The 20,265-nt window shown below is 37.0% G+C and overlaps 1 protein-coding gene across 2 annotated transcripts in view; it reads left to right on the top strand.

The window, feature by feature from the left end:
- Window positions 1–20,265, top strand: part of LOC121380043 (folliculin-interacting protein 1-like) — a 37,834-nt gene that overhangs the window by 11,950 nt on the left and 5,619 nt on the right. For both annotated transcript variants that reach the window (XM_041508773.1, XM_041508771.1), the window contains exons 2-19: window positions 276–399; window positions 2,128–2,241; window positions 2,907–3,007; window positions 4,737–4,799; window positions 6,436–6,539; window positions 6,970–7,050; window positions 7,288–7,442; window positions 8,350–8,435; window positions 9,799–9,919; window positions 11,250–11,422; window positions 12,157–12,274; window positions 12,655–12,707; window positions 13,621–14,628; window positions 14,977–15,087; window positions 16,733–16,907; window positions 18,180–18,241; window positions 19,015–19,150; window positions 19,969–20,084. In XM_041508773.1, the coding sequence (XP_041364707.1) occupies window positions 276–399; window positions 2,128–2,241; window positions 2,907–3,007; window positions 4,737–4,799; window positions 6,436–6,539; window positions 6,970–7,050; window positions 7,288–7,442; window positions 8,350–8,435; window positions 9,799–9,919; window positions 11,250–11,422; window positions 12,157–12,274; window positions 12,655–12,707; window positions 13,621–14,628; window positions 14,977–15,087; window positions 16,733–16,907; window positions 18,180–18,241; window positions 19,015–19,150; window positions 19,969–20,084 (2,901 nt within the window). The remainder of the gene's footprint in view (window positions 1–275; window positions 400–2,127; window positions 2,242–2,906; window positions 3,008–4,736; window positions 4,800–6,435; window positions 6,540–6,969; window positions 7,051–7,287; window positions 7,443–8,349; window positions 8,436–9,798; window positions 9,920–11,249; window positions 11,423–12,156; window positions 12,275–12,654; window positions 12,708–13,620; window positions 14,629–14,976; window positions 15,088–16,732; window positions 16,908–18,179; window positions 18,242–19,014; window positions 19,151–19,968; window positions 20,085–20,265) is intronic.

The following is a 20,265-nucleotide window of genomic DNA, read 5'->3' as shown; positions in this document are numbered from 1 at the left end:
ATAGGATACCTGGGGTGAATAAAGCTAGGAACCCAATGAGTCCTGTGCACTGTTACTGGGCACCACAAGGGATTCCAGTAAATGCAGACCATAGGGATTATATACAGACACTTTTCATAGCATTAGTTCTGTACAAATACTGTTAAGTTTGGATTTAGATGGTGCTCGCAGACTGTTTCTGTGAGAATCCACATGGATTTTTGTGGAAAACTTACTCTTTTTCTTTTATATTTGCTTTCTTTTTAAAATAATTTTTCCTTTTTGTTTATTTTCAGATCACGTCCCAAACTTGATCGTAATAAAATCCGTTTGGTGATATACGCTGACCATGACAAAGGACGCACCCCCATGTTTGACTCGGATGCCATTAGGAAGGTGGATGAGGACTCTTTTGAACGGGTAAGTGATGTAGTTAAAAAGACAGATATGGTTATCAATCTGCCCTGGATCAGGCCACCGGTCACACCGGACCCAGGGTGGACATGCCTGGATCAGGCCACCGGTCACACCGGACCCAGGGTGGACATGCCTGGATCAGGCCACCGGTCACACCGGACCCAGGGTGGACATGCCTGGATCAGGCCACCGGTCACACCGGACCCATGGTGGACATGCCTGGATCAGGCCACCGGTCACACCGGACCCAGGGTGGACATGCCTGAATCAGGCCACCGGACCCAGGGTGGACATGCCTGGATTAGGCCACCGGTCACACCGGACCCAGGGTGGACATGCCTGGATCAGGCCACCGGTCACACCGGACCCAGGGTGAACATGCCTGGATCAGGCCACCGGTCACACCGGACCCAGGGTGAACATGCCTGGATCAGGCCACCGGTCACCCTGGATCAGGCCACCGGTCACACCGGACCCATGGTGGACATGCCTGGATCAGGCCACCGGTCACACCGGACCCAGGGTGGACATGCCTGGATTAGGCCACCGGTCACACCGGACCCAGGGTGGACATGCCTGGATCAGGCCACAGGTCACACCGGACCCAGGGTGAACATGCCTGGATCAGGCCACCGGTCACCCTGGATCAGGCCACCGGTCACACCAGACCCATGGTGGACATGCCTGGATCAGGCCACCGGTCACACCGGACCCAGGGTGGACATGCCTGGATTAGGCCACCGGTCACACCGGACCCAGGGTGGACATGCCTGGATCAGGCCACCGGTCACACCGGACCCAGGGTGAACATGCCTGGATCAGGCCACCGGTCACCCTGGATCAGGCCACCGGTCACACCGGACCCATGGTGGACATGCCTGGATCAGGCCACCGGTCACACCGGACCCATGGTGGACATGCCTGGATCAGGCCACCGGTCACACCAGACCCATGGTGGACATGCCTGAATCAGGCCACCGGTCACACCGGACCCAGAGTGGACATGCCTGAATCAGGCCACCGGTCACACCGGACCCAGGGTGGACATGCCTGAATCAGGCCACCGGACCCAGGGTGGACATGCCTGAATCAGGCCACCGGTCACACCGGACCCAGGGTGGACATGCCTGAATCAGGCCACCGGTCACACCGGACCCAGGGTGGACATGCCTGGATCAGGCCACCGGTCACATTGGGCCCAGGGTGGACATGCCTGAATCAGGCCACCGGTCACACCGGACCCAGGGTGGACATGCCTGGATCAGGCCACCGGTCACACCGGACCCATGGTGGACATGCCTGAACCTACTGGATGTGGGCATGGAAAAACATTTGGATTTGAATTTGGTTATCAATCACAGATTTTAATCGTAGACAAATGTAGTGTTTTACCATTGTGTTTTTAATTTTCATTTATTATTATTAATTTTTTTTATATAGTTTGTGCTTCCTTTTAGGACATTTGTGTTTGTGAGCAATAATATCTGGTATGAAATGCATTTTGTAATCATATGATAGTTAAATTGTATCATCATGTACCACAGCCTTTGGTGCACTGGCTTGAATAATAAATAGCCCAATGGGCCCACTGAGCTACATCTCACCCCAACGTTGATTGTCTTTATCTACAATTATTAATGTTTTCTCTTTTCACAAATTATAGTGCTTTAAGCATATATTTGAAAATTGAATGAAGAGTAATTACAATGAGTCTATTTGTTGTGTGTGTAGAGTCCCCAAAAGCCTGGTGGAGCAAAAAGTGCGACCAACTTGCGGCCACCGCTTGGTAAATCCAATCTGGACGGAAGCAGCTCATCATCACAGAAGACATGTCCCAAATACCAGGTTTAATATTCATTTACTTTTACATACATATTTTTATTTAGCCTGGTTCTTCATCCTCATAGAAGACATGTCCCAAATACCAGGTTTAATATTCATTTACTTTTACATACATATTTTTATTTAGCCTGGTTCTTCATCCTCATAGAAGACATGTCCCAAATACCAGGTTTAATATTCATTTACAAGTACTTAGCTCTTCTTTTGATTAGATGAAATCAGTTTTTAACCAAGCTACTGGTAAATAATTTATCATATAATTTTTACAGTGTATATATGTGTTATTCAATTTAATAATTGTGTATGTGCGTTGTACAAGGTACCGTTATATCAGAAAAGTGGATGCACTCTGTAAGTATAATAATACTGAGATTACGACAGGGCTCAAACTTATCGGCGACACCGATGTCAGTTGCCATAGCTCTGATATCAATTCCCGTAGATTAAGGGTGTTAGTGATGGCAGCTTTTTGCCATTGGATAAAAGGTATTGCTGTCATTTGAAGGGGGGGGGGGGGGGGGGGTAATTTTTTGTTTTAATTTTATGTTTGTTTGTTGTAAAACATACTGTTTAAAATTGCTGTAGGTAGTCTTAAGATTGGCGTATGTGAGCTCTGTTACTAATTCTGAGAAATAGACATTTTTAAGTCGTAATGTTTGTCTTTGTAGTTTAAGAAACTGAGCAGTGATAACCAGATGCTAGAAGAAATGATGCTTGGCTCTGTCGGCATGGCATACAAAGGGTTAACTCTTAAAGTTCACTTCATCAGGTAAACTGATTACCAAAATCTGGGTAAACACTCTGGTCATTGTTTGTTATTGTTCTATAACTAGGCTTATTTATATACTGTAGATCCTGAAAGTAACACGTCCCTTAATTAATGCGAGTGATGGTGGGCAGACTGCGACATGAAATTAATGCGAGTGGCCTCTCTTTGAAATATTAATTTTCCTAACACCACACGTTTGTGTACTTTTTGGTTAAATCCAAGTTGCAGCTGTTTTCAGTAAGATCAACTTACTAACATGTCTGTGTACAACACATCAGTTAACCTGTTCAGTCCCTAGTATTTTTGGTGAAATCAGCTCAAAGCATATTTTTGCAGCAATCATTTACGTAACATGTATAGTTACATAAATCTGGCTAAACATTAGCATACATGTACCATTACAACTATGCCAACACAGTTGCAGGGAACTTGAACAGTAAAGACAAAGAAAAGATTGACCGCAATATTGGCATGCTAAAACCCATTCACGCATGATGGAATGTGTCGGCTTTTGACAGAGTGGCCATGCCACAGACCCTTCAATCGTCACATGTGGCTGGCAGTTTGCTGGACTATTGGACAGTTAGTCTGTCTAATCTATGATGAATTGTGCTCCAGTTCTGTTTTATAAATATATTAATTTTGGGGGGGTTGGGTTTTAATAACATGGGACACATAGACAAAACATAGAAATAAATGCATAATATTATTAATGCAAATAACACTAAGTCGCGTTTTTCGCATTAATATTATGATCACATTAATTTCAGGATCTACAGTATTTTGCAGTTACAAATGGATGAGGGTTTTTGTAATGAAAAACAAGTTGCTATCTGAATTTTTTATTTCTTACAATAACTTAAAAAGAGATAAATTTAATCTTGGTGTATTCTGCAAGTAATAACTTTTCAAGTGTTGGTATGTTTGTGTATTTCTACGAAGCTATTTATGAATCAGAAATTTATTGTAGTACATTATTTTTATGGACATTTGTATTCCAACATTTTATTAGAATTACATTAAATGAAACTAACTTAATTAGCTATTTGTCTCACGTTAAGATGATGATATCTGTACATGAATTTTAAAAATAATTTTATTAGAATTACATTAAATGAAACTAACTTAATTAGCTATTTGTGTCACGTTAAGATGATGATATCTGTACATGAATTTTAAAAATAATTTTATTAGAATTACATTAAATGAAACTAACTTAATTAGCTATTTGTGTCACGTTAAGATATCTGTACATGAATTTTAAAAATAACTTTATTAGAATTACATTAAATGAAACTAACTTAATTAGCTATTTGTGTCACGTTAAGATGATGATATCTGTACATGAATTTTAAAAATAATTTTATTAGAATTACATTAAATGAAACTAACTTAATTAGCTATTTGTGTCACGTTAAGATGATGATATCTGTACATGAATTTTAAAAATAATTTTATTAGAATTACATTAAATGAAACTAACTTAATTAGCTATTTGTCTCATGTTAAGATATCTGTACATGAATTTTAAAAATAATTATATTAGAATTACATTAAATGAAACTAACTTAATTAGCTATTTGTGTCACGTTAAGATATCTGTACATGAATTTAAAAATAATTTTATTAGAATTACATTAAATGAAACTAACTTAATTATTTGTGTCACGTTAAGATGATGATATCTGTACATGAATTTTAAAAATAACTTTCATGTATTTAATTTCAGATCGCCACCACAGATTATGCTGAGTAAGATTTTCTACCCAGAAAAGCCCAAACGAGAACCTTTGTGAGTTTTGATATTGGTAGTTTTTGTTTTTTCTTGTAGTAGCCAAAACAAGAACTTGTGTGAGTTTTGATATTAGTAGTTATCAGTTTATTTTGTAGTAGCTTAAACAAGAACGTGTGTGAGTTTTGATATCAGTAGTTATCAGTTTATTTTATAATAGCCAAAACGAGAACTTGTGTGAGTTTTGATATTAGTAGTTATCCGTTTATTTTGTAGTAGCCAAAACGAAAATGTGTGTGAGTTTTGGTATCAGTAGTTATCAGTTTATTTTGTAGTAGTGTAAACGAGAACGTGTGTGAGTTTTGATATGAGTAGTTGTCAGTTTATTTTGTTATAGCCAAAACGAGAACGTGTGTGAGTTTTGATATGAGTAGTTATCAGTTTATCTTGTAATAGCCAAAACGAAAACGTGTGAGTTTTGATATGAGTAGTTATCAGTTTATCTTGTAATAGCCAAAACGAAAACGTGTGAGTTTTGATATGAGTAGTTATCAGTTTATCTTGTAATAGCCAAAACGAAAACGTGTGAGTTTTGATATGAGTAGTTATCAGTTTATCTTGTAATAGCCAAAACGAAAACGTGTGTAAGTTTTGATGTCAGTAGTTATCAGTTTATCTTGTAATAGCCAAAATGAAAACGTGTGTAAGTTTTGATGTTAGTAGTTATCAGTTTATCTTGTAATAGCCAAAATGAAAACATGTGTAAGTTTTGATGTCAGTAGTTATCAGTTTATCTTGTAATAGCCAAAATGAAAACGTGTGTAAGTTTTGATGTTAGTAGTTATCAGTTTATCTTGTAATAGCCAAAATGAAAACATGTGTAAGTTTTGATGTCAGTAGTTATCAGTTTATCTTGTAATAGCCAAAACGAAAACGTGTGTAAGTTTTGATGTTAGTAGTTATAGCCAAAACGAAAACGTGTGAGTTTTGATATCAGTAGTTATCAGTTTATCTTGTAATAGCCAAAACGAAAACGTGTGAAAGTTTTGATATCAGTAGTTATCAGTTTATTTTGTAATAGCCAAAACGAGAACGTGTGTAAGTTTTGATATCAGTAGTTATCAGTTTATTTTGTAATAGCTAAAACGAGAACGTGTGTAAGTTTTGATATCAGTAGTTATCAGTTTATCTTGTAATAGCCAAAACGAGAACATGTATAAGTTTTGATGTTAGTAGTTATCCGTTTATCTTGTTATAGCCAGAATGAAAACATGTAGGTTTAAAACTCAGTAATTTTGACATCTGGTGCAAAAGGCAACACTTGCAATTAAGAAAATGTCTTACGTCAAAAATCATGCCATGAAAAAAAAGTCCCATAGACAATTAAAAACACCACAGCAATCTCCACAGCATTGCCGATTGCCAAAGGCAATTGCAGGGGTTGATATGTTAGAGAATTAACCTGTTAAGAAATAGGTGTTTCTTATGATTTAGCAGCACTTTCTTATAGATAGGTCTATGCTTACAGCTGTGTTTAATGCACTAATTATACAAGTGATTGGACTGGGAATTGGCAGTACGTGAAATTAATGGACCAGTAAACAGGTTAAATATTCATTTATCCTGAATTTTAGCCTTTTATTAGTTTTAGTGTGAACATGGATTGTTAATTTGAAACTTTAACGTTGTGTTTCAGAGATTTGGACTCCGATTCGTCCAGTGTTTCCAGTCAGCCGCTGGATTTCTCCATTCCTAAACACCTATCTGTGGAAACTCAGGAGAACTGGGACACCGGATATGGTCAGTTCAATATGAGCCATTTTGTACCCAATTACAGGGACATATAATCATTGATACAATTACTGGACCTAATTTATGATATAATTATATTTGTTAAAGTTTTGATATTTTTGCAATAGTTGTCATTAAGCATTTATTTAATATATTCATGTTAAAACAGCTAAATCTAAAAAAAAATTCTAAAAAAATCTTGTGGTGGTCGAACAAAACTTATCTAAGTTTTCAAAAATAAAACATTTAGTGGGCCAAAAGTTTAGTTTGGGTTATACTTTCCGGTGTAAATTATAAGTTCAGGTTAAATAAGTTTGTCTTGTTGGGTGTTTTAGCATAGAAGTTCTAAATTCAGTTGTTTGACCTGGCTATCAGATATAAATGTTTACTGTTTATTATTTGCTAACTGCATAGTAATAAAAGTAATTTGTGTTTCCAGGAAAGAGCATACCAGTTGCTGTCCCAACCCCATCTAGCAGCTACAGTGAATCCACGGATGATGAAAGTGGTCTCAATTCATGTAAGGGTTTTTATCTACAACTTGGCTTATTAACATTAGAGATCACTAGTATTGAATATACCAAAATCCCCAACCACCCAAACAGCAAAAACCAAACAACAACAAAAACAACAACAATAACAACAACAATAACAACAGCAAACCCTGAAACCCCCTAGAATTGTAGCTCATGGCTCCATTTATCATCTTATCGCAGACTTGGACATGTTTTCAAGAAAATGTTTTCTGTTTCCATAGTTACGTCTAGTGGCAGTTTCCAGACCCACTTCCCGTCTCCAAGTGGCAACAGTGTGAGCAGCTACAACAGCCTGCACCGGCGGTGGATGAGGACGCAGACGACATCGCTACAGAGTCGCAAGTGGAGCTCTCAGGAGCAGCTTCTTAGTCAAGAGGTTGGTCACATGACATGGTTTCATGGTCTTTATACTGTACACAACATATAAAAGTGAATTTAAATTAAAAGACCCCTTGCTGCTAATGGAAAAATGTAGCAGGTTTCCTCTGATGACTACGAGTCAGAATTACCAAATGTTTGAGATCCAATTAATCAATGTGCTCTAGTGGTATCATTAAACAGGACAGGACGTAGCCCATTGGTAAAGTGCTTGTCTGATGCGCGGTCAGTCTGAGATTGATTCCCTTTGGTGGGCATTGGGCCATTTCTCTTTCCAGCATATGTACCATGTCTGGTATATCAAAGACCGTGGTATGTGTATTGGCATATAAAAGATCCCTTGCTACTAATGAAAAAATGTAGTGGGTTTCCTCTCTAAGACTATGTGTCAGAATGATCGAATGTTTGACATCCAATAGCCAATTAATAAATCAATGTACTCTAGTGGTGTCGTTAAACAACACAAAGTTTAACTGTACAGTTTGGTGCATCAACTATATTATATTTATTTTTAAATTATTTTCAATGAAATCCCTTTAAATCAGACACCCACTGGACCAAATAAAAGTCCAGTATTAAGAGGTATCCAGTTTAGAGAGGTTATGTTCTGTATAGTTAATTAAAAAGGAACCGTAAAAAATATCTGGTTTTGAGGGACTCGCTCGCTCTCTCTCTCGCTCTCTCTCTCTCTCGCTCTCTCTCTCTCTCTCTCTCTCTCTCTCTCTCTCTCTCTCTCTCTCTCTCTCTCTCTCTCTATGTGTCTCTGTCTCGTCATTCATGCATTAAATTTAGGACACCATTTACATAGTTATGATAGGTCAGGCAAAAACAAAACTTAACCCATAAATAGTTTATGAAAATTTTCAAGGCTTTTTAACATATTTTTTTCTGTTTGAACTTTCCAGAGTTCCTATGCCCAGAAGCGTCGTAGCAAACTAGCTCTTGGAATCCTGTTTGGTTATGGTGATGACTCGCACGATCAGACCAATGAGTGAGTCTTTACTTAGAATGTCGACATTTAATGTTATACTACCAACTGCCAGCAGAATGTTGATCAACTTTCTCCTGTCACGACTTCTACGATTGTCCAGTTGCTAATCTGAGTGCTCTTACTACTCGATTTTCATTGTATAACCCATTAGTTGTTAATCTGAGTGCATCCATCGTAAGTCTGTAACCGGTGAGTTGGTCAGCTTGACAGCGTGACAGTTGACAGTTGGAACCTAGCATTACTAATGGTGTTTTAGAATTTGAAGTTTGTCGTAGGAACTCCAGATGTCCACTCTCATACTGATGTAACAAGCATTATTATCCACATGGTTCAACATAACCATGTTAATAAAAACCATATGAAGCACATGTGTAATAACAAGTGTAATGACACAATTTTGGGAAATGACATCATAACATGACGTTGCTAGCCCAGACTGAATGTGAAATTTTACATCATTTTGTCATCTACTAGTTCTGGTTGAAGCACTTTTAAGATTGTCCTTATTATTCATTAAAAAATAACAATAATAATATGGATAATAAAGAAATTATTACACTTGCGTGTGAGTCGTACTGATTTTAAGAAACTCATGTCAGGATCCATGAATTACCCTCACTCTCGCTTGGGCAATACAAGAATCCTGACACTTGTATAATAATCTCTATGTATCCCTTTACTTAGTACATTTATTACATAGTAAACACTAGGGATGTGAACAATTAATCGATAACTCAACATGTCATGGTACTGTAACCCAGAAATGTTTTGTGGCAGCTTTAAAAATGTTTTTTACATTTAAATGCCTTCACAATTTGCGGATCAGATCTGACTGTAAAACTCTCACACTTCATATGATACTAATCTACCAAACTCCCCCATGCATAAAGTGTAATATATTTGGCCTTATAACTAGATGCTGGTATTAATGCATACAGTTCATGAGAGTCTTAGATGAGTTGAAATTGGAGACCCTTTTCTATTTATCTCATTTGTCATTGTAGCTTGTCAGAGTTACACAGTAGCAATTTACTTTCTTTTAGTTACAGGTTTTGTCAGGTTGGTTTAGTTGTTGATATCGTTGTGTTTTAGGTTTTTCCAGAACTTCTTTCTGAAAGCTAATTATTCAGAGGTTTAGTCGTTTCTTTTATTTGATTTTAATTGTTGATATCATTGTGTTTTAGATGTTGCAGAACTTCTTTCTGAAAGCTAAACATTCAGTTTTAATTGAGGCTGTTGTTTGATGTTAATTGTTGATATCCTTACGTTTTAGGTTGTTCCAGAACTCATTTCTGAAAGCTAAACATTCAGTTTTAATTGTGGCTGTTATTTGATGTTAATTGTTGACATTCTTGTGTTTTAGGTTTTTCCAGAACTTCTTTTTCTCTCACATCCCGCTACTGGAGGGTCACGTGGAGAAGCTACGAGCAGTTGTAGAGCGAGGGTTCTTCAACCGGCCTCGCTTTATTCCTATGGTCATGGAGGTACGTAACCCGTAGCTGTTTTACATCAAACAGATACATATGGATTAGCTTTCATTAGTACTATGCTGCCAGTATTTATTCCTATAGTAATGGAGGTACGTAACCCTTAGCTGTTTTACATCAAACAGATACAGATGGATTAGCTTTCATTAGTACTATGCTGCCAGTATTTATTCCTATGGTCATGGAGGTACGTAACCCTTAGATGTTTTACATCAGACAGATACAGATGGATTAGCTTTCATTAGTACTATGCTGCCAGTATTTATTCCTATGGTCATGGAGGTACGTAACCCTTGGCTGTTTTACATCAGACAGATACAGATGGATTAGCTTTCATTAGTACTATGCTGCCAGTATTTATTCCTATGGTCATGGAGGTACGTAACCCTTGCTGTTTTACATCAGACAGATACAGATGGATTAGCTTTCATTAGTACTATGCTGCCAGTATTTATTCCTATAGTCATGGAGGTACGTAACCCTTGGCTGTTTTACATCAGACAGATACAGATGGATTAGCTTTCATTAGTACTATGCTGCCAGTATTTATTCCTATGGTCATGGAGGTACGTAACCCTAGCTGTTTTACATCAGACAGATACAGATGGATTAGCTTTCAATAGTACTATGCTGCCAGTATTTATTCCTATGGTCATGGAGGTACGTAACCCGTGTAACTGTTTTACATCAGACAGATACAGATGGATTAGCTTTCATTAGTACTGTGCTGCCTCAAACTGAGTTGCCAATAGCTCAGACATTTTCAAGCAATTATTGGGTTTCTAGAAAGGTCTCAGAAACTGACAGGTAGATTTTCTTTGTAAGTCGATCCCCCACCCTCCAACCCCCTTTTTAGTCCCCTACTAGTCCAAAGGGAGGGGACTAAAGGTTTGACCTCCATCCTGTCTGTCTGTCTGTCTGTCCGTCAATCTGTCCCACATGGTATTCCAGATGTTTTTTTCACAATGCCTTGAGATGTTGAGCTGACATTCTGTGTATAGCTTTATCATGTACTGTTACGTACATATCAAGTTTAACTTCCATGACGATTTACCCATTTTGACAGAGTTATGGCCCTTGAATTTAGGAGTTAGAATATTTGTTGGGCCGGTCAGGGAACATTTAAATTGCTTTAGCAGTATTCTTAGAATGCTTGTTTTATTATCAGTCGTTCAAAATACTTTACCTACTTTCCTTTCGTAACCCACTTTCATCTCTGGTGACTGATTTTCAAACACATAAATAAGATATGCGTGTTCAGGAATGATACTTATATATATTTGTTTTCCCATATATATTTAATTAAGTTTATTTATTGTTATCATAGGCATTGGAATTGTTCCGAAACGATGTCTATGATCTGTACACGGCTCCGCGACTCGCTGAGCCGGTCTGGCTCAACATGATGTCATACAGCAATCACCGGTACATCTTCTGTGAAAAGTTTATCAACGAATTCAGGGTGCTCGCTGACAAGTTTGACAACAAAAGCACTAAATTGTGAGTAAACGATATGGCAGGCGTCTTCCATGTTGTTTTTTTTTTTTTATTGTGATGTTTTACTTTATGTGGCTGCATATCTGATATAAATTGGGATAATCACAGGCAGGTAGGAAATAATTATAAAAGCTAAAAGGTGGACTAATTTTTCAAAATATTAAGACAAATTTCCTTACTCTTAAAAGTAGCAAACGGGGACTTGAATATATTGATACATTAATGAATATTGATTGACTGCATAAACGTTTTGATTCAATGTTCTTGCAGGTAAATATGTTTTTTTTTAAATATTGAAACAAATTTGCTTATTCTTTACAAGAAAACAGGGATTTGAATATATTAATTTTATATTTTGAAGATTATTGATTTATAAATGTTTTGATTCAATGTTTTGGATAAGGATTGGAGCAGATTGTTACAGTCCTCTGAAAATTGCGAGAACGATTGTTTGATTCATGCATCACTCATGCAAGTCTCATTTTTCGTTCTTGTATTAAAATTAAGACAAAATTTATATGGTCATGATGGATTATGTGAAAATTATATATATATGTTATCTGAATCTGTTTTTGAATAACTCAGAAATGGGTTTAGGTCTCTGAAAATTGTGAGAACGAATATTTTGTTCACACTTTGCTCTCGCGTATCTAATTTTGAATAAATGGGTTATGCAGATTGTCATTTGTGAGAGACATGTTTTAAGTAGATTTTCACTAATGTTTCTTCTCTTTCAGTTTTTTAAGCACTCTCATCTCAGCTGTCTTAACGCATCATCTAGCCTGGGTTGCCACGGTAACACCAGCTGGAGGAATTACGTCTAGAACGTATTTAGATAAACATTCTGCTAAGTGGGTGAGTAATGTGTGATCCCCATACATGATGGGTATTTGAGGTTTTGTTAGTGACTCAAGGCTACTAATATATTTTTTTTAAACGGTAACATAAATTCCTAAATGAAAACAGGATATCCATGTGTACAACATAGTAGCATTTAGATTTAATTTGACTAAATTTATGCATTTTATTTTTCAACTGAAAAGAGTAAATGGACTGAGAATGGAATGTCACGCCAAATGCATTTATTGTATTTATTCTTGCATTGTCATATAAAATATATAAATGTTGACATCTGGCATAAATAATGAAAATTGCTAGTAACAACTGGTCATTTAGAAACATTAAATTCTTATTTTTCTCCAAGGCTTTTATTTTCTCTCCTTTTGTTTTCTCAGCTGGATGCCCTTGCGAGAACCCATCCATATAACCCTTTGTGGGCCCAGTTGGGGTGAGTTGTTCGGCTTCTTTCCATCATTCACATTGGTTTTATTTTGATTTATGTTACAGATATGATGGGTTCTTGGGGGGGGGGGGGGGCAGGACATACCTCAGTGGTAAAATGCTCACCTGATGCATCGTTGGTGGTCTAGGATCGATCCCTGTTAGTGGGCCCATTGGGCTATTTCTCATTCCAGCCAGTACACCATCCATCGTATATCAAAGGCTGTGGTATGTGCCATCCTGTCTGTGGGATGATGCATATAAAAAATCTCTTGCTACTTATGGAAAAGTGTAACAGGTTTCCTTTCTAAGACTATTAAGTAAAAATTACCAAGTGCTTGACATCCAATAGCCGATGATTAATGTGCTCTAGAGGTGTCGTTAAACCAAACAAAATTTTAACTTTGACAGGTTCTTAAGCAGGGTGAAAATTTGCAGTCAGCTAATAGCCCAAGATGAGCAGTATTGGCTAAGAGATGCTATAAATTTTACGAAGGTAGTCCGTCATGGGTCTATAAAGTTTTTAAATGTGCAGGGCTCACACTGGAGCAAATTTTGTTTTAGTCAGTTTTCAGATATGTAGAGTATTTCCTTGAAAATTATTCAGATGTGGTTAATTTAAAGAATATTTTATTGGCCAGAGATTAAATGTTGTAGCCATTTTGTGTACAAATGAGCAATTGGCTAAAATGGGAGTGGACAGGTGAGCCCTGAATGTGTGTTCTCAAGAGTCAAAAGATCAACACAACCAGTTATATCCAACCAGTGTTAATAGTTTTTATTAATGACAGATGTACAGTATGTACATGTATTAAATTGATGTCCCTGAAGTGATTGCTTGAAAATTAATACTAATAAAGAACAAACTTGTCAGTTACTGAGAGTATGTTTGTGATATTTTCTTTAATTTTGTATTTCAGAGATTTATACGGTGCTATTGGAAACCCTCTCAAAATTGCTCGGACTATTGTGGTTGGCAAAAAGCAAGACATTGTGAAACGCTTTCTCTACATTCTCAGTTACTTCATTAGGTGTAGTGACGTGCATGAAATACGAGACTCTGGATCTCTGGAAACATTCATGAATGATCTGACGTTCAACGACGCGCCGTTACAAAGTGAAAAGTCTTCAGCAGTCACCACTCCCATTGAACCTGGGGCTAATTCAGGGGACAGGTTTTTCCCTTCAACGACTTCGCCAGTGTGTGGTGACAGGGACGTATGTGATGTTGGTGAGAGAAGTCGGTTGTACCAGACGGAACTGGGTGATCGGTGTGGTAACCAAGTGGGAGAGAGGGTTGAGAGGACTGTGAACAGGTTGGGAGGATGTATAGAGATGGTGAGTATGAAAGACGAAGAGTGTAACTTAGAAGGTGCGTCGTCTTCTCAGTCGGATAGATCTGAATTCAAATGTCGGCTGTCTGCTCAAAGGATTGTTGAGTGCGCAAAAGTTGAAAATGTACAACATGTTCGGAAGTCGGCAGATTTAATTACGAACAAATCATTGAGTGAAAATGTGCAACTAAGTAGTCCAGATAAATCATCTTCCGATTCTGGTCAAAATTCTTCGTTAAAGGGAACGTCAATGTTGTCTAGGCAGTTGGAGACGGTGGATGATTCTGATGTAAAGATGAAAGTTAGTGATGTGCGTAAAATGTTTCTCTCAGAAGGCAGCAGCAGTATGTTTGAGGAATATTTTGAGGATGGGATTGAAGCGAAAACAATTGACGATGTTGCGGAACACGAGAGAGTAATAAGTCACCCGCTGGCGAGTCCTCATGCTCTGAAGCCATCCGACGAGAGTGGTGATGGGGCACGCGATGTCGGTTCAGCTAAAATGGCAGCTACCTCACTGCAAAACAGTCCGTTGAAAATATCCATTTCGAGGCAGAATTCCAGACCATCGTCTTTGGCTCCAGGAAGATGCAGGTATGTGGTAATATATTATTTAGACCATACCATTGTCCTTTAAAAAAGAAAAACATAAACTGATGTCTAAATATAAAACATATCAACATACCGGGGCTTTATCCAGGCATTCTGGGCTTTATCCAGGCATTCTGATCTGAACATAGGCCGCTTCCCAAAAGAATGTGGCACTCAATTTCTATGTTAAAAACAATATGTATATATTTAATTATGTGTGTTCTAATTAATTAAACAGTATGATTTACTCACTCTAATTTTCCCAAATCCATAAAAAATGGTGGATAAGTCCCTGCATATGATGTTTTACATGGATGAAAATGTTTTGTTAATTTGGTGTTTTTCTTGTAGACCTGTGACACCGACAGAACTAGGAAAACGGCGACATCTGTCGTCGGCGAGCAGTATCGACATGGACATGCTTGATCCTGTACTACACTGTCAGGAGATCATCATGCCAGAGTGAGTGCTTCATTTTTTTCATAGCAGTGTAGTAGCAAATACCTGTAGCATCTCGCTGGGTAAAAGATGAAAGTGCACCTAACTTTAAATATTGCATCAAATACCCATAGTAGTGTTTCATTGGTCCAGTAAATTGTAGTAATTTTATATCAAGGTACTATGACTGTATCAGTTTGCACTGGGTGCCGCTAAATGTGTGCTGACCATTCCTATATGGAACTAGGGTAATTAAGTATGCTAGTTGAAACTATCAATACACACACACCTCCAATTTCAAACATTTACTTTTAGATCGAGAGGTTGTAGTATTATTATCTGTGGTGTATATGTTGATTGAAAGTGTTGCATGTCAACAGTTTAACCATTGCCTCACAACTGGTATATCAAAGGCCATGGGTTGTACTGGTCTCTCTGTAGAAAAGTGTATATGAAAGATCCGTTCCAGGGGTCGAATTTTATACTATTCCGCAAATAGTAAATTTCGAAACGGAATAGTAAAACAATTTTTCCAATATTCCGTCATGAAGGTGAAAATAAAGCACGGAATACTGCAAATCGCCTGCGACTATTCCACTTACACTTTTTCTTCAGTTACATCTTTTTGCAGAACAAATCCTCGCGCTACTAAGACCTTTCTCATGCACTTACCGGTACAAAATAAACGTCTGTTGATCGAGACTGATGTTTGGAGTGAGTTAGTTTGTAATTCCAGCTAGTACGCAGTAATGCATAAACTGGTATATAAACAATTGTTCATTACACAATGTTGTACATGGCGAGGTAGCACAGTCGGGAAAACTTGTGGTACATTAATAATTGAAGGTATAGTACATTTTTAGACGGAATAGTGTATTTTGAAATTCACTATTCCTTTGAGATAGTGGTAAAAAAATTTTTAATTTCAACCCCTGCATTCTTGCCAATGGTAAAATGTAGCAGGTATCCTTGGAAGACTACGTGTCAAAAATTACCAAATGTGTGACATCCAATAGCTGATGATTAATTAATCAAAGTTTTCTAGTGGTGGTGTTAAACTAAAGAAAATAAACAAGTTTTAGCCACAGTCATCTGTTTGATTTGATTCAGGGTAATATCTTTTACTGTTAATAATCTTGCATTCTGAATAGAATAGATTTCATTTCACAGATATGTAAAATTAACACTATAGGTTTTATAAATAATATAAAAAATTATAAATGAGGCAGACAAAAAATCTTGTGTAATGATGGTTTGTAACTCACCTGTATGTTCTTATTATTTCACTGGGGCAGGATTTAGCTCAATCAGTTGAATGCTCGCTTGAAGTGCTTGCGTTGCAGGATTGAACCTTCTTGGTGGATTCATTCAACTGATTGGGATTTTTCTCGTTCCAACCAGTGCACCACAACTGGACAAAGGCTGTTGTATGTGCTTTCCTGTCTGTGGGAAAGTGTATATAAAAGATCCCTTGCTGCATTAGAAAAAATGTAGCGGGTTTCCTCTGATGACTACATGTCAGAATTACCAAATGTTTGACATCCAATAGATGATGATTAATTAATCAATGTGCTTTAGTGGTTTTGTTAAACAAAAACAAACTTTAACTTGAACATTTGACTATTTTCACAAGACGTGGCTGTTTACTGAATTGGTGTTTGTTTAACAGGATGACCAGTGATGGTGCTGAATGGAATTCTAGTGTGAGGTCGTACGACCGGAACTTCGGGCGGTCTCTACTAGCGGAGTTTTCAGACCACTACATGTCCAATTTTGTCCTTCATGGGACGTCCGATGTCAACTTGTGGCCAAAACTGCTCAGTGATCTTCAAATGTCATCTCAGGTAAATGAAGAGAAGATAAATACGAATATCAAATATCATCTTAGGTAAACGAAGAGAAGAGTGTTTTCAGAAACTTTGCATTTATTATCCATGGAGTATTCTAACTGAATGACACTGGTTTATAATTGATTGTTACCCTATTTAACCGAATCTACACTTAAATTATTGTCAGTTTCTTGTTAAAAGCAGAATACAATCCATTTTAATCAGACCTAGATTTGGAGTGGTATAATCAGAGCTGCCAACTGCTACGCTTTGGGCGTAGTTTGCTATGCTTAGTCGACATTTGCTACGCTCATGCCCAAATTGCTATGCTCAGTTTAAAAAAAAATCCAGTATGATACGTTAATGAAAACCAGTAATAATTTTTGCAACAGATAAATATAACTGGATGATTAGTGTATTTGGCCAAAGTTTCTACTAACGAATTATGTTTTATTTGGCAAGCGTATACGTTTCATGTTTATCACAAATTATAGGTCTATAAAGTACAGTTGAAAAGTGGGCGATTTCTGGCATTTATACTAAAAATTGGACGTAATCTTCGAATACAGTAACTAAAAACTGAATTCCTCGTTTCTGTGGCTTTTTCTTTTTTTGTTATTCCAACATATCAAAGTATAATTTGCGGATTAAGCACCATTGTAAAAGAGTTACAGTAAGATGTATTCTATAACAGACGTGTAGTTTTACTGTAGGCCGGCCCCAGTGTCGCATACTATAAAACCTTCAAAGAACTGTTCTTTAGTCGTGTTACTCTTGCATGCCGTGTATATAGAAAATTGCATGTGAACGCATGCCAGTTAGAAATAGAGTAATTTTAATTTTAACTTGAAATAAGAATATAAGCATTCAAATTTAGTACTGATCACATCATCGCACAGCAGTTAATTTTGGGTTTATTGCATTTCGATGCTGTTTTAAAAACAAAATTCTAGTCATTCATAATCCTGTTCAAATCGCCTGACTTATTTGACAACATTCATTACATTTCGGGTATGTCCGTATATCTTAACCGAAGACGAGCGTTATCTGTCCTAAAAATAGCACAACCAAGTCTTTTGCAGTTACTATGACGTAGTTATTTGGTGTTTTCTTTTGCTGCTGTTTATGACATTCGACCATGCTACGCTCTAATATCATTTGCTACGCTTGTCATGAATGCTACTCTCACTTGTGGCTAGGGGTTGGCAGCTCTGCATAATGAATGTAGTGATGTTTTTTACATGATTAACAATAAAACTGATGCCTTCTACCCATCTGTTATTTCAGTATTCCGTTCTTGATGAACCAATTGCTGAAGCAGTTTGTGTGGTAGCAGACACCGATACATGGTATGATTTTCAATTTTGTTAAATCCCTCAGTGTTCTTCTAACGAATACTTTTTGTAGTTCCATTAACAAGTTTTTAATTTGTCATCCATTTTGCACTTGGGAGTGTTCACCATATTAGATAGGTTAACTTCCCTCCATTACTTAAATGTGGGAAATTTGGTAATGTGAATTTCTTTATGACCATATATTTTTCTGGACTCCTCTTGTAAATGATGACCAGATAACGATTAATTGTATTTGTAATATAAGTTGCTTGGTTGAGGTGAATCCGTTGGTTGTCTCAACCAGCGCCTCACATCCAGTATTTCAAAGGCTCTGGTATGTGTTGTCCTGTCTTTGGGAAAGTGCTTATATAAAAGATTCTTGTTGCTGTTTGACAGCAGCATTATGTAGACCAAATTTCAAAAATACAATTAAAATGTCCTGAGGTGTGGTTCAATATTTGTATCCCTGGTATTTCCATATAGCCCAGTAGTAAAGCACTCGCTTGATGTACGGTCGGTCTAGGATTCCCATCGGTGGGCTTATTAGGCTATTTCTTGTTCCAGCCAGTGCAACACGACTGGTATATCAAAGGCTGTGGTATGTGCTATCCTGTGTGGGATGGTGCTTATAAAAGATCCCTTGCTACTAATGAAAAAATGTAGTGGGTTTCCTCTCTGAGACTGTCAGAATTACCAAATGTTTAACATCCACTAGCCGATGATTAATAAATCAGTACTCACGTTGTGTCATTAAACTAAACAAACTTTAACTTCTGTTTCTACTACAGGTCAGTTGATGTGGCCAACAGCAATCTGCTGGAGCGGTCGCCATCAGGACGGATGTCGTGGACAACATCACAACTCGTCTGTAACCTGGTTGAATCCGTGCTCGATCTCTGCAAACTGAAGATGAGTCCGGAGTTTGTGAGTTGAACATTAAACGTATTTCCAAAAACATTTGTGCATGTCCAGTTTGATATTTTACCTGTCAAGACGTCCTTCATGTCATGCCACCACCAAATTAATACTAGTCACTGATTAAATGCCATGCTCTTGATTATAATTATACTCTCAATATTACTGGCTTTAATATGCATTTATAACTATTACATAATATGAAATATCATTTTTCTAACCATTATTTACATAACATCTGTTTATGACCACTGCCTGTGTAATATATTTGTTTCTAACCATTATTTACATAACATCTGTTTATGACCACTGCCTGTGTAATATATTTGTTTCTAACCATTATTTACATAACATCTGTTTATGACCACTGCCTGTGTAATATATTTGTTTCTAACCATTATTTACATAACATCTGTTTATGACCACTGCCTGTGTAATATATTTGTTCCTAACCATTATTTACATAACATCTGTTTATAACCACTGCCTGTGTAATATATTTGTTTCTAACCATTATTTATCATCATCTTACTATTATAGTGTCCTGTAATATGAAATATTATTTTTCTAACCATTATTTATAATATCATTTGTCCAAACTACCCATGTAATATATTATTTGTTTACCACCATTAACAATTTTAGAAATACATTTAAATTTCTTGATTATTTATTTGTTATATTTTTCTCTCCTTACTCCTTAAATTTGATTACATTAACAGTATAATTACTATTAATAACCATTACATATATAATGTTTACGATGATTACTGCATATAACTTTTACATATATATAATATATTATTTGTGACATTATTTATCTGTAGTGCTTGATGCATCTTGAAGATCGACTGCAGGAAATCTACTTCAAAAGCAAGATGGTGGCAGAATATCTGAAGACTTCCAAGGTGAAGAATATGAAAGACTTGACGTCAATGCTGGGGTAGGTCATCACCAATGTAGGGATATTTTTTGTGGCTCCTTGAAGAAAAAAATGGTAAAAAAAACTCAGTAATGTCTTCCCACTTAAAAAAAGGTTTTGTTGTTTAAGGTCTTTTGTTTGACTTTTTTTTTCCTTCTTTTTAATTTTAATTTTGTTGTTGTTTTGTTATTGTAATACTTTT

Source organism: Gigantopelta aegis, chromosome 8 (genome assembly GCF_016097555.1).
Source record: "Gigantopelta aegis isolate Gae_Host chromosome 8, Gae_host_genome, whole genome shotgun sequence".
NCBI classification, from domain to species: Eukaryota; Metazoa; Mollusca; class Gastropoda; order Neomphalida; family Peltospiridae; genus Gigantopelta; species Gigantopelta aegis.
Note: the sequence above shows the minus strand (reverse complement) of the source record. Positions and strands in the feature narration are given on the sequence as shown.